The sequence below is a fragment of the Seriola dumerili genome, unplaced genomic scaffold, assembly GCF_002260705.1.
Source record: "Seriola dumerili isolate Sdu_G_001 unplaced genomic scaffold, Sdu_1.0 BDQW01001299.1, whole genome shotgun sequence".
Lineage (NCBI taxonomy): Eukaryota > Metazoa > Chordata > Actinopteri > Carangiformes > Carangidae > Seriola > Seriola dumerili.
Genome location: NW_019175554.1, coordinates 3,636,705 through 3,650,839, shown reverse-complemented (window position 1 = coordinate 3,650,839; position 14,135 = coordinate 3,636,705). Strand labels below are relative to the sequence as shown.

The window sequence follows — 14,135 nt, the reverse complement described above, 5'->3', positions numbered from 1 at the left end:
TCAGGGAGATTCTACATACACTCTAAGGCAAAATGTAAGTCTTAAGGGATATTAAAGGATTACATATCTCAGTTGAACCACAAGAAATTAACCTGCTCAGTCATCTCTTCTCAAGCTGTGGAAGTGTGTGTGGGAGAGAGAAAGAGTGATTACACAAGCATCCTCCAAGAAATGTTTTATCACAGGCTTATAAGAGACAGGAGACAGTCATGTCCGAGGGGACAAGGGAATTTTAAGTATGAGCTAATTATAATTTTCAGCCAGTTTGTCAGTCCTTTGTAATTAGGAATGTTTGAGAGTACAGCCGTCCAAATATTTCACAGAGGGAAAAGTTATGCAGAAAGAGGAGAAAGCTGGTCACAAACAAGGATTAAGTCAGACAACACAAAACATTTCCAGGCTCAAGGCCAACTAGGTGAGGTTTTGGTTCGGAGGCTTTGTCTACATTTTAACTCAGATGACCAGAGGTGTGTTAATCAACTTTGCCCTTGGGTGAGTCATGACGACAAAACTGTGAAAGCCCAGAGTGAAGATACCATGAGTCCTCTCTAAAGCAGATTTAACAAAGGTTGGATCAAAACAAAGTCAGTAGTTTCAATATTCTTCCCTTCAACAGAATTTTTATATATACATATGGCAGTTAAATAAACAAAAAAAAAGCATTATAATACACCCTCTTCTGTTGATGTAATTTTCTTGAGGCAAAGTTTACAATAAACAAAATGTATTTAAACTTATCTATTGATTCAGATGTCTTGCTGTTGCAATAACTGTACAAAAACTTCTACGAATATTGGATTCAAGAAAGGAAATCAAATTGTTGTATTTTAATGTTTTTCTGTAGTTATGCATAGAAATGAAAATTGGAGGCCTATAGAAATCCCTTGAGACAAACAAATAAAAAAAACATTTGACTGCTACAAAGTTTTAAACTGTCATTGTGTGTGGGTGTTGAGCAGAGCTTGCCTGCATGTGTGAGTAATTGTGTACCCATGTATAAATTATACCGGAAGCTTTAGGTGAAGTTTGTCAGCCTCATGTCACCTTCACTGCAGTCAGGACAGAGAGCCTGCCTGACCGTGACACATTACAATAATGCTTACACTGCATCAAACAGACCTGCCCAATTTACCAATGCTGCCCATAAATTTCATGTGGGCTATGTGAGGGCAGGCAGTATTCAAAGTCACAGTAACGTTGGCACAGGAGCAACCAAGAGACAAGCAGAAAGGTTTGACTTCATAATGCCACACTCTCTTATAGAAATGCATTTTAATGAATATGATCATGTCCATGTAACATTATGTGAGTTCCTTGTGTTTCCTACAGTAATCTTCATGTGTCCTGTGTGGAAAGAAAATACTGTGTCAGTGGGCAGAGAGAAACAAACATCTGTCAACACCATAAATATTTGATCTGTGATTTCCTTTTGGGGAGGCTTTGTTGAAACATTCTCCAGTGGTTTAAGGCACTGTTGTTCAAAGATAGTGGGAGATAAAACACTTCCTCTAAAAACTATTATAGTACAGCTGCTGTGAAGAAACCAATTCATTGTAAATCTTTTAAAGTCTTATCTACTTGACAGGAGAGTCAAAGGATAAAAGGATTTCCTCTGCTATAGTATGTTTCTAACTCTATCTATAGGGTTTCTGTTCATATAGGACACATAAGAAATGAATTATTAAATTTATTATTATATCTACAGAAGAATCGCAAATTAAACAGAAGAGCTGAATAAATAAGTGTAGAAACATAACAAATGCATCTGCTTTCATACAGGGCACAGTGGGTTAATGAATGGGTTGATGAGTTTGAAACTGATGTGAATCATATGCTTAGGCCTTAATCCCAGTTGAAAACCTAAAGGAGATGTATTAGCAGTGCCCTCCACCAGCATCAATCTATGCTTAGGAGCAATAAATCTGTTTTAGCATCTCGTGATGGCCGACTGTCTTACTAAGACACTCTTTATACAAACATACAACATCATCATCATTGAGCATCACATTCTTTAGACAAACAAGGCCACTTCCTCAACTCTATACCGCTCCAAAAAGGGTGTTTTTTTTTGTACATCTTTTTAAACTGTTTGATATTTTTACTCTGAGTCCTACATCAAGACCATTCCACAAAGTCACTCCACAAATTGAAATACACACACTCTTGGGATTGGTACGAACACAGTGTTTATTAAATTAAATTTTCCTCTGAAGTTAGACACCCCCTCTCTGTTTAATAACATTTTTGTATGTTGCCAGGAAAATAAATTATTTGCTTTGTACATTATGTGTGCAGTCTCAAAGTCCACAAGATCTATAAATTTCAAAGCAGTTGTCTTTAAAAACAGCATGTTAGTACTGTAGTGGATGCCATTCAACCTACATTAAACCCAGATTCATCAAATTTCTGAGGATTCAGAAGAGTTTACCCTCTGGAATGTAACAAAAATAAATTTACTCAAGTACTGTACTTAAGTGCAATATTGAAATACTTTGACTTCACTTGAGCATTTTCATTTTCAGCTCCACAACATTTCAGAGGAAAATATTGTATGTTTCACTCCACTACATTTATCTGACAGCTGTAGCTACTTGTCACCTTTTTAATTTAGATTTTTATAAATTAAAATACCACAACTGTATGTAAACTGGTTAAAATGACTTTCACAAACATGAAAAAGCTGCCTACACGTTTATGCAGCTAATCATAATCTTCATTGTGCAGAGCATTTAATCATCATATAGTTGTTGCTTAAAAAGAAGTGCTGATATTCTCCATCTGCTCCAGTTTTCTTTAGCTTTCCACGCTATGATTATGATCTAACACGATGATGAATTGCCTTCCAGATCATTGAACTATTACAGTGACATCTACAGGGCAGGGATGTTATATATTTAGTCATAAGCCAACTGATCCAGATAAAATTAGATTAATTGTCTCTCTGTACCTGCCAAAGATCATAAAAACTCTGTATATTTTTTTCTAACACTCGTAGTTCCGGTTGAAAGCCAGTGTTTTTACAACTCCCCGACAACTAATTTATGTCTTTATCCAAGCTGGTCCAAGCAGCTGTTTAGAGTGTCCTCTAAGAGGATATCTAATTTCACCACAATTTAAATCTTTTCTCTTGAAGTATATTTGATTTGCTGTAATTTTCGGTGTTTACAATTTAACTAAATTAACAGAAGAACTGCTGCTGCAGGTGCTAATAGGGATCATAGTCTCTAATTGGTTTTGATAACTCACTCATTAACTTCTGTGCCTTCTGGCATGTTGGACCAGTTAAGTAAAGTCTGAATAGACATTAAGAATGAACTCAAGACATTGCAACAGTGCCCTCAGCTGGAGGACTGACAGCTCAGCACATGACTCTGCACATAACATAACTACCAATAATGTACATTTACAAATTAAATCACATAGTATTGATGGATCCCCAATATCTGTTGTTTACATAAACTACAATCAGAACTTGTCCACTAAAGGATTTACAGAAAACTGCACAAATAGAATGTCTTTGGAACAACAGTCTTGTTTTCATCAGACTGTAAGATGAGGAGGCGTTGAGATGGGTATGACCATCTGTAAGTACAGCCACAAGGTTCCATGGAAGATCTCCCCATGGGACCAGTGAGCAGGGCTGGGGTGAGAGGTGGACTTGGACCCATTAATCACAGACTGCTGCTTCCTGAGTTGAGAAAAAACTGAGGTGGAACTGCAGTTTTGGAGAGTTTACACCCTTTCTTTACAGAAAGCACAGTAAAGACTGATAAAGAAGAAAGAGTGTCAGACATCAAAATATAGCTTTAAAACTGTTTTAGTTATTTGAGGTCTTTTGTTGTAACATTGTGTTTGTTTAGCATTGTGCTTCAATTTTTCTGTGTGTTTTACTTAAGTAGTCTAAAAATATCCATGGGAATAGTAGAAGCATCAAAGTTAGTCAATTTATTATTATTTTTTAATTTACAATTTTTTTTTACAAATGAAATAATAAAAAACACAAACGTCGTGTGAATATTATTCTAGTCCATCAGATACAGCTTAGTCAATTAAATTCATTAGAAATAAATAGGGGAATAAGTACGAATGGAAAAAAAACAGTAGCCTAATAGACGGAGAAAAAGCAGGAAAACAGATCTCATAAAAGCCACACATTACCATTCAGCACCGCTGGTTTTATCTACCTCACATCACTGTTTCCTGACCTCCACTCTTTCCAATAGCTGTTATCGATTCAATAAGAAACACGAAGGGCCCGCCCACCTGCTCCATCGTCATGTCGCCACGTACGATACAATGCAACGCAACTTGCTAGTCCGTGTGACAGAAAACGGAACTGACCACTGCGATTAATACTACCACTCTCACAACCTACCGTGCTCACTAGCTAGCTAGCTGCCGACGGAAGGAAAGCAGACCAGATGATGTCCAGGACTCATAATAAAGTCAGTATACCAATGACACACATCTATTTTGCATTTTAATGAAGCTTTTAATATCACTCTGACATTAGCTGCGCTGCTTAAACTGGCGGCTTAACGTTACTTGAGTTGCTAGCTTTTCGGTGCTTGACTGTCATTAGCTTAATCTCAGTAGCAGAGCTAAAGCTTCCTCTGGATATTATTAGCTGCCTAGCCAATAATGTACAACCTATGCAGGCTAAAGGTGCTGTTTGAATAAGCGGTAATGAGGAAGCTCGCCACACAACGATCCTTGTTTACTTTGTTTACCACGTCGAGCATTTATTTTCATATACTGTATAATGTGAATAACACTGTGATAGAAGTCTGTTATAACATTAATTGTCCTCATTGCCAGATGTGTTGGAGCCGGGCCTTTCTCACCGGCTGGCTTCTACTGCTGGTCCAGCTGTTGTGTACACAGGCAGTGCCCATCAGTATAGATAAGACTAAAATCAAAGAGGCAGAGAAAAAACCTGAAGAGCCTCCAGCAAGTGTGGTGAGAAGACACAAAATGTACATATCACATCCAAAAGTCCACTTTTGGCCCCCACTGTATATGTGTATACACAGGTTGAAAATTCATTATGTGCTTTGGTGTCACAGCCATGGTAGGTAGCTCTACGTAGCATTAGATTCGAGAGCAGTTACTTCTGTCTATGTTAACACAAACAAAATTTTGGTGAGGATTTGATAATGAATTAATTATTCCCAAAACTTTATTCATTTCAGTTTCTCAAATATGGACATATTTTCTGTTCAATATTACTTTTCTTCATTTTGGAGGGCTAGAGGTCAGACAGAGAGAGCAGATTTAAGTGGGTTTTGGTAACTTGTGATGTGAATATTCTTTTTACAATGTATACTTATTAGTTTTAGCCCTGATACTATGCAGTCGCTGTTATCAGCTGCTTCATATGAAGGAAGTAATATGTTATGGAACACGAGAGAGTTCCGGAACAGTACCTGGACTAATTTAAGTGAGAGACTGTCTGATGTTTAATTGCACTACAATTAAATTACCTCAATCAGACACTGAACTCAAAACTTGTTATCCCTAAAATCCATTTCATCATAAGTACAACAACGCCAGATGTTCTAGCTTTATGAGTGCACAGATTGGAGTCTCTAACATCTGCCTCAGGAAGGCTTTGTCCATGTCAAATATTGACATAGTGGACATCAGTTTAAACTAATACCATGTAGATTCTGTCTAGAGGCAAGAATGCATATAACTGCAACCTTTTTATTGTTGAATAATTAAGTGGTCTTTAACTACAGAACAGCTGTGGCAAAATGGCAATTTGCAGAACACAGTAATACAGTTTATAGGTGTCCATGACATAACCTGTCATCTCTACATCTAACATCTGGAGGGAAGATCTATTATGTTGGTTAGCAGACACATATGCTATGAAAGCCAAATATTCTGTTACTCTGTCTTCAGTACATCAGAGCACTCAAGTATTAATAATAATAATATGTTGTCACATAAAGAAGCATAATAAACATAAAAAACTAAAACGTGATGATCATTGTAGAATTACTCATATTATCTGTAATAGAGTATTTAAGTGATATTTAACTTGTTACATTTTATAGGACACTGGACTCCACTATGACCGCTACCTCAGGGAAGTCATTGATTTTCTCGAGAAAGATCAACATTTCAGAGAAAAGCTCCACAATACAGACATGGAAGACATCAAGGTATCATGCTTTTCTTTGCTTTCGTCATATTAGCATGGTGGGAAATTTGCACCAGCCCTGAGTAAACTGTTAGTAGGTCATTACTCTGACTAGTAAATGATGGGGTTGCACTTGTCCAGGGATGTGATAAATCTTCTGGGGAAAAAATGATGACTACCAATCCATTTTTTTTTTCCTTCTTTTTTGGAATGTAGGTGCAAAGTTATTTTAATGAAAGGTGTATTAAGAGTAAATAATACTAACTTTTGCATAATTCATGTATAACACAGCAAGGTAAACTTGCCAAAGAGCTGGACTTTGTCAGTCATCATGTCAGAACAAAACTGGATGAGTTGAAGAGGCAGGAGGTAAACCGACTACGAACTCTGATCAAGGCCAAGCAAGACATTGAAGGAGGGAATGGTATGTGCTGCAACAAAATTTATATTTCATTTTGATTTATATTTAAGATAAGATGCTACAACCTAAATAGTAAATTAGAGATAAATATAACTAAAATGCAAAGCTGTATGTCTATATTTTAATTTATGTCACCGATTACTCCCTGAACAGACATTGCAGTGGACCACCAGGCTCTGCTGAAACAGTTTGAATACTTGAACCACATGAACCCACATACATTTGAAGTGGATGACCTAGATCGGCTCATCAAATCGGTAAAATCTCATTGTTACTTCATGCTATAAAAGTGTTAAATTAAGGTCATCTTTGTACTATTCACTTATTTAAAGTAACATTTTTAGTTTAGTAATTGGGCAGCATACACAAGGCAGATGGAAAATACACAGAAATGTTGTGTCCTGTTTAGGAATGGGACATATATTAAAATTTCATGTTGATTTGAACTGTTCCTTATCAGCTGTGGCCAAATTTATGTTACGGTTAACGTTAGAGGGAAAAACTAATTAACTGCAGTCAATTCCCCGGAGACGGCAGCTGCGCTCCAGTCCGAGACAGCAGAAAAATCGACATACAAATGAGCATACATAGCTAACGTCACCTAGATAACATTAGCTTGATAACACAAAGCAACAAACATTCAATTAAATGCAAACTGAGTATAACTTATCTAACTAATATTTAAGTACGTTACGTTAAGTAACTAACTCAGTAACATTAGTTAATTTTACCTGAAGCTCGGCGAACAGAGCTAAGTGGTTGTCACGGAGATGAGAGTTCAAATTGGAGGTGATGGACCGCGGGGCAGACACCTTACTCTGATTCCGCAGGTGGGCTTCTCGTTTTCCTGTCGTTTTTGTTTTGGAATCCATAGTATTTCCACACATCCGATTTAACTTAATTTGTGGGGAATACAATGGGCAAGCCGAGCTCTCAGCCATGGTGACAGGCGTAGCATTTTGGAATGACTGCAAAGATGCAGGCTCCCCCTTGTGGCAAGTCAAGGTAAATCAATGTAAGACTGCATGTTGGCGAACAAGACGGTATTTTCAAGTCACTGCGAGGATATTAACGATTATCTCCAGTCAGATTATCTCCCTTATTGTGAGTGGTTTTTATCGCCATAAATCGGGATTAAAATCGTATATCGTCCCATCCCTAGTCTTGGCACAGTGAGGTGCTGCAGTAGAGAGACATTTAAAAACAAGTTTGATATGCTTACTCCTGTTTTTAAATGTGTTCAGTGTCCAAAAAGTGACTTTGACTAATTATTTCAAGGATAATGTTCACTATGATGGAATTCTTGAAGTCTTTACAAATTGATTTTCATTCAAAATGAAATGGTTAGAGTTACGGTTATTTAGGCTAAAGTAATGACCTGAGAGAGATAATAGCATTAAGAAATTAAGAAACAGTTCTAGAATATATAATAAAATTAAGTGTAGTTTCCAGATGGTCGAATTGTTGCACCATATTAATGTTGATTTGAATCAAGGTAAATTTCCAACCCTTGTGAAAAATTTTCCCCTACATCAAGGCCACTAAGGATCTGGAGAACTACGACAAAGAAAGACACGAGGAGTTCAAGAGGTATGAAATGATGAAAGAGCACGACAGACGGGAACACTTGAAAACACTGGACGAGGATGAAAGAAAGAAAGAGGAGGAGCACTATGAGGAGATGAGGAAGAAGCATGCTGACCACCCTAAAGTTAACCACCCGGTGCGTTTGACTTAGTTGCACAGATAACATGACACAAACACATAACGTGTTTTGTCTCAGCTATGGAAAAGAAACTTTCCATCCAGTGTCCTGTTGCATTATTTAGTCCAGAGTTTAAGAGTTCTGCAAATAAACCATGGTGGGTTTTGGAGTTTTATGTTGTGTATTTTCAGCATTCAAGCAATGTGCCACATTGTTGAAATAGGTTGTTTTTTATCCAACTGTAATTCAAATGTGATTTTACCTCCACGTTGCAGGGCAGCCAGAATCAACTGAAGGAGGTGTGGGAGGAGGCTGATGGTTTGGACCCTGAAGATTTTGACCCTAAGACCTTTTTCAACCTGCATGGTAAGACCTTTACCATCCGGCAACTGTTGAAGACCGGAGAGATGATGTTCGTTCATTCAGTACTACATAATATGTGTGTGTGTGTGTGTGTGTGTGTGTGTGTGTGTGTGTGTGTGTGTGTGTGTGTGTGTGTGTGTGTGTGTGTGTGTGTATATATATATAAAATATGTATTGTCAGATATAACAGAAAATGGCGTATTTAGTGTCTTTCTTCTTTCTTTATAATGTAGATACCAATGGAGATGGCTTCTTTGATGAACAGGAGCTGGAGGCATTGTTTACCAAAGAGGTAAAGCCATGGCATCTGAAAATTTGTAATGATTTAGTGACAGTGCACTGACTTTTGGACTTTTGTGATTTCAGTTAGAAAAAATCTATGACCCCACAAACGAAGAGGATGATATGGTGGAGATGGAGGAAGAGAGGCTACGAATGAGAGAACATGTTATGAATGAGGTACAGTAAGTTACACTCTCTCCCTTTATAAAACTGTGCTGGAAAATGGAAATGAGAAAGATTACTATAGGGATTTCCAATTATATGCTACCAGTCTCTTTAAGCTGTTAACATGACTGCAGAAACACAACATTAAAAAGAAAAAAACAAGAACTTATCCCTCAGTTTGCACCTCAGCTGGCTTTGCATCTTCGCATTAATAGAGGCCTCCATTTTTTTATCTATTGCCTTGACTCTACCAGTGATTAATAGAATATATAATCTATGCTAAAAAAGCTCTCTGCTCTTGTCTTCATCATAGGTGGATTCTAACAAAGACAGGCTGGTCTCTTTAGATGAGTTCCTGGTTGCTACAAAGAAAAAAGAATTCTTGGAGCCAGACAGCTGGGAGGTGAGACACAATATTGAAATTATTGGACAGTAATTCAAACCAAAAACCTTTTTTTTTTTTTTTAAAGCAAGTTTACCTTCCACTTTGTGTTCCTCAGACCCTGGAGCAGAACCAGGCTTACACAGACGAGGAGATGAGGGAGTTCGAGGAGCATCTTGCACAGCAGGAACAGGACCTCAACCAGAAGGCTTTTGACCTCCAGAAACAGAGAGACGAGCTGGAGAGACAACAGGAGCAACTTAATGCACAGAAAATAGAGCTGCAACAGGTAAACAGTGGTTCACTGCTACTTGATATACAGTTAGGCCCAGAAATATTTGGACAGTGACACAATCTTCATGATTTGGGCTCTGCATGCCACCACATTGGATTTGAAATGAAACAACTACAACGGAATTGAAGTGCAGCCTTTAAGGTTTAATTCAAGGGGTTGAACAAAAATATATGATTAAACATGTAGGAATTGTAGCTATTTTTATACAAACGCTCCTCATTTCAGGGGCTCAAAAGTAATGGGACAAATAAACATAACCCTAAGTAAAATGTTACTTTTCAATATTTTGTTGAGAATCCTTTGCATGCATGCCCATGCCATCACACTGCCTCCACCATGTTTTACAGAAGATGTGGTGTGCTTTGGATCATGAGCTGTTCCAATTCCTCTCCAAACTTTCTTCTTCCCATCATTCTGGTACAGGTTGATCTTAGTCTCATCTGTCCAAAGAATGCAGTTCCAGAACTGGGCTGGCTTCTCCAGGTGTTTTTTGGCAAAGTCAATTCTGGCCTGTCTATTTTTGAGGCTGATTAATGGTTTGCACCTTGTGGTGAATCCTTTGTATTTACTCTCATGAAGTCTTCTCTTTATGGTAGACTTAGATACTGATACACCCACTTCCTGGAGAGTGTTCTTCACTTGAGTGGATGTTGTGAAGGGGTTTTTCGTCACCATGGAAAGGATTCTGCGATCATCCACCACTGTTGTCTTCCGTGGACATCCAGGCCTTTTTGAGTTCCCAAGCTCACCAGTGCACTCTTTTTTTCTCAGAATGTACCAAACTGTTGATTTGGCCACTCCTAACATTTCTGCTATCTCTCTGATGGATTTCTTCTTTTTTTCAGCCTCAGGATGGTCTGTTTCACCTCCATTGAGAGCTCCTTTGACCGCATGTTGTGTGTTCACAGCAGCAGCTTCCAAATGCAAACGCCACACCTGGAATCAACTCCAGACATTTTAACTGCTTAATTGATGACAGGTTAACGAGGGAAGAGCCCATGCAGCCTTGTTATTTTTTTTTGCAGCCTTCTGAGTCAATTGTCCAATTACTTTTGGTCCCTTGAAAAAGAGGTGGCTACGTATTAAAGAGCTGTAATTCCTAAACCCTTGCTCCAATTTGGATGTGAATACTCTCAAATTACAGCTGAGTGTCTGCACTTTAAGCCCATATTGATTATATAATTGTATCCTGAATATGTTTTCGTAAACAGCTAAAATAACAAAACTTGTGTCACTGTCCAAATATTTCTGGGCCTAACTGTATTTTAGTGCAGACAAGTCTTGCTACAGAAGGTTTACTCTGAATGAGAAAAACTGTTCACATCCAAACCTGATGCTGTAACTATAAGAAACTACAGCAGTTGCTCTGTAGAGGTTTCATCTAACAAGACACCAGATGTTTTCTTTGTAGGTGGAATCTCAGTGTGACAACATTTTCTTAACTAAAACTTAATTTCCTTGAATTATCTTAATATTTTATTTAAGGTATCAAATAACTGACTATCCACAGTACTGTTTGCCCTTTCCAAATGTGAGAGAACCTAACATGAAACTCCATTGTTACAGGCAGTTGAGCACATGGAACGGCTGAAATCACAGAAAGTAGAACCCCCTCCAGAGGTTCACGGTGAGTGTCGATTGCACCATTTTGTTTGTCTTTTGGTAGTTGTTTGATTTTACAGGCTGAGCTCTGAGAATGTAAAACTCTGTCTTTGCTACAGGTGAAGGAAATTCTAACCCAGAGATATATCCAGCAGACAATCAGGTGCATCCTGAACAAGACGCACAACCAGAGGGGCATCAAGCTGCACCCCAAGCTGCTCAAGATACACCTCAGGAACACCATGAACAACAAAACCTAGACCAAGCCCAGCAAGGTCTCCCCCAGACACACCAGGATCTGCCACCAGGCCACCAAGAAGTCGCACAAGGCCAGCATAATGTGCCATAACAACTTTGTCAGAACTTGAGCCTCCATAACCAGACTTTTGCAGCACCTCCACTCCAGCGTGCAAGAGGAGCAGCCCCCCCTGAGTATTAGGCCTCTTTAACCAGCATGACTTAGGGGTTTGGAGGACACTTGAGATAAAGGATAGCGGCACAAACGGATTCCCTGTTGAATGATACCAGTGTTTGATAATAATTGTAATCTTCGGATTACATAACAGAATTACAAGAGTAAAATGACCAACCAAGGACATGCATCTCAAAATGTGCATACTAAGTTGTGTTTGATTACATTAGACATGATCAAGACTGTTTGATAATACAACTGTAAAAAAAAAACTCTAATTTTGTTGGACTTTTCTGACCTGCTGTTTGCTGTTCAAAGTACAGAACCTAAAAATGCTGCTGGCTCCACAACCTGATAGGTTTGATGCTAGAGCCTGTGGGAGAAGTTCAGTGCAGCTGCTGAGGGGGATAAGATGTAAAAAGTAGTTTTAATATTATAATTTTCACTTCAATTTTCTGACTTGACAAGATAAAGATATCCCCAAACAATTTGTTTACATTTGTGGCTTGTGGGAAAATGCGTTTCACTGGACATTATCAGATATTTTAGAAATTGAGTGCAAGATTTTCTATTATTGCATTATAAGCCTAAAAGAGCAAGAGGCACTATTGTGATTATATCCAGTATACAGCATTTTGATGCCCCAACAGAAAACATTACACCTAAAAAGTACAAGTGAAGACTTCTCAATGCAAACAGGCACAGTAATATGTGTCATAATCTACAAGGTCAGTCAGATCTTTGTAGAAAATGCTTTTTATTTCCATCTCCAGCTGCCACTGTCACCAAATATTTTGATCTTTAAACCAGAAGCATCCTCGTGAATCCAGGTTGCTCACAGTCCTTATACACTTTTGTCAAGAAATAACTTTACCAATACTTTTGCTACTTTCTTAATGGTCAGTGTGGTTGCTGTTATAACGTGTCAACTGTTTACCTATCTTGAAACATCATTTTTTTTGTGTTTAGTCATATTTTCTGAGTTTTCTCAACTGTAGGAAATGTTTTGCTCTGCCTAAAAGGAAATTGGGTACAGGACTTTTCAAAACTGGCCATTTTTTGGCCACACTGCAGCTACTCTCTGCTGACTTTGTTGTTAAAATAAATACAGGTGTTAGGTTCTTAAAATAAAGATGGTTGTGAAATCACCATACAAACTAACATTTTCCCTAAATCCTCACAACCTTAAATCTTGCAGCTGCTTAAATGGAAGTTTGTGGTTAGTTACAGTATGATGGCATGTTTCTTCATTGCCATACAGAGAGAGCAAATGTTGACCCTCTGAAATAATAAATTTGCTCTGTTACACTTAATATGATGGACATTTCCATTTTGGTATATTGTTCATACACAAATGTGTATGTGCCATGTTTATTTATGAGTTGATCATAATTGATCATGATTTTTAATTTGTTTAATTACACCATTTTGATGTTGAGCTCATTTAACAATTAGGATATAGACATTTACTCTGGTACCTTTCATTACACTTGTCGACATCAGAGTATTTTGCTAAAGCTGCTGGATTCATTAAATTAGTTCATTTAATTAAAAGATTGCATTAAAATAAGGGTGAAGCTGAGAACCACTAAGAACCAAGCCAGACATTAACAGTGTCACATTAAAAATACAGGAGCATTTCTTTTATTGTATGTTCAAGTCAAAGTCTGCTATAATGAAAATCTTTGAATTAATTCCTTTGAATTCAGTTCACATCCGTGTGTTTGGCACCAGATGTGTATTACTTGGTCCTAGTTTGAATAACGTTGTGTATCTTTCCCACAAACGAACAGTTTGGTGTAATTGCTGTGCTATTCAGGTTGCTTTTTTTTCGTGTAATGTGATTTCTTCCAGCTGGTAGACTGATGCCATGCTGAACAGGTTTTGACTTATTGCCACTTTTTACTGAAGACTTTGTCTAGTCAAATAACAGCTCTGCCTTACTGTGGTTTTCCTTCATACAAAATTTTGACATGGAATACATTTTCTTTTTTTTTTTGCAGTGTCTTTTGTTTTCTGTGTGCCAAGTGTTCCTTTGAAAAGATACCGCATCATAATTTGCACAAAATATACAGGTGGTGTTTCTGATCGCTTGCTGCTGGATACAATAATAATTTGATGATACTGTACACCTCAGTTCAAGATAATAAAACAGCTTTGACCTTTCAGTTTGTGTAAGATTTGACCACTTGGTGAAACAGGTAAGAACCGACAACCCAGCTGTACAATGCATAAAAAATGTGAAGCACTTATTTGTTTGAATAGAATTATTCAGTATGACTATGGTAAAATGTACTTAATATGGTTTTAAGTGATGTATCTGTCCTCACCAAGTTTATTTGTTGTGCCTCTAAAGGCAT

General features: G+C 37.7%; 1 protein-coding gene across 1 annotated transcript; it reads left to right on the top strand.

Annotated features, from left to right (window-relative positions):
• The first annotated feature begins 4,376 nt into the window (after positions 1–4,376).
• Positions 4,377–13,943, top strand: LOC111238334 (nucleobindin-2-like). The gene is made up of 13 exons (XM_022767787.1): positions 4,377–4,445; positions 4,819–4,959; positions 6,063–6,170; positions 6,440–6,572; positions 6,723–6,826; positions 8,107–8,292; positions 8,550–8,640; positions 8,871–8,929; positions 9,004–9,096; positions 9,398–9,487; positions 9,585–9,755; positions 11,328–11,388; positions 11,483–13,943. Exons 1-13 carry the CDS (start codon positions 4,422–4,424, stop codon positions 11,710–11,712), a joined length of 1,491 nt encoding a protein of 496 aa, XP_022623508.1. The 5' UTR covers positions 4,377–4,421; the 3' UTR covers positions 11,713–13,943.
• Positions 13,944–14,135: the final 192 nt, after the last annotated feature.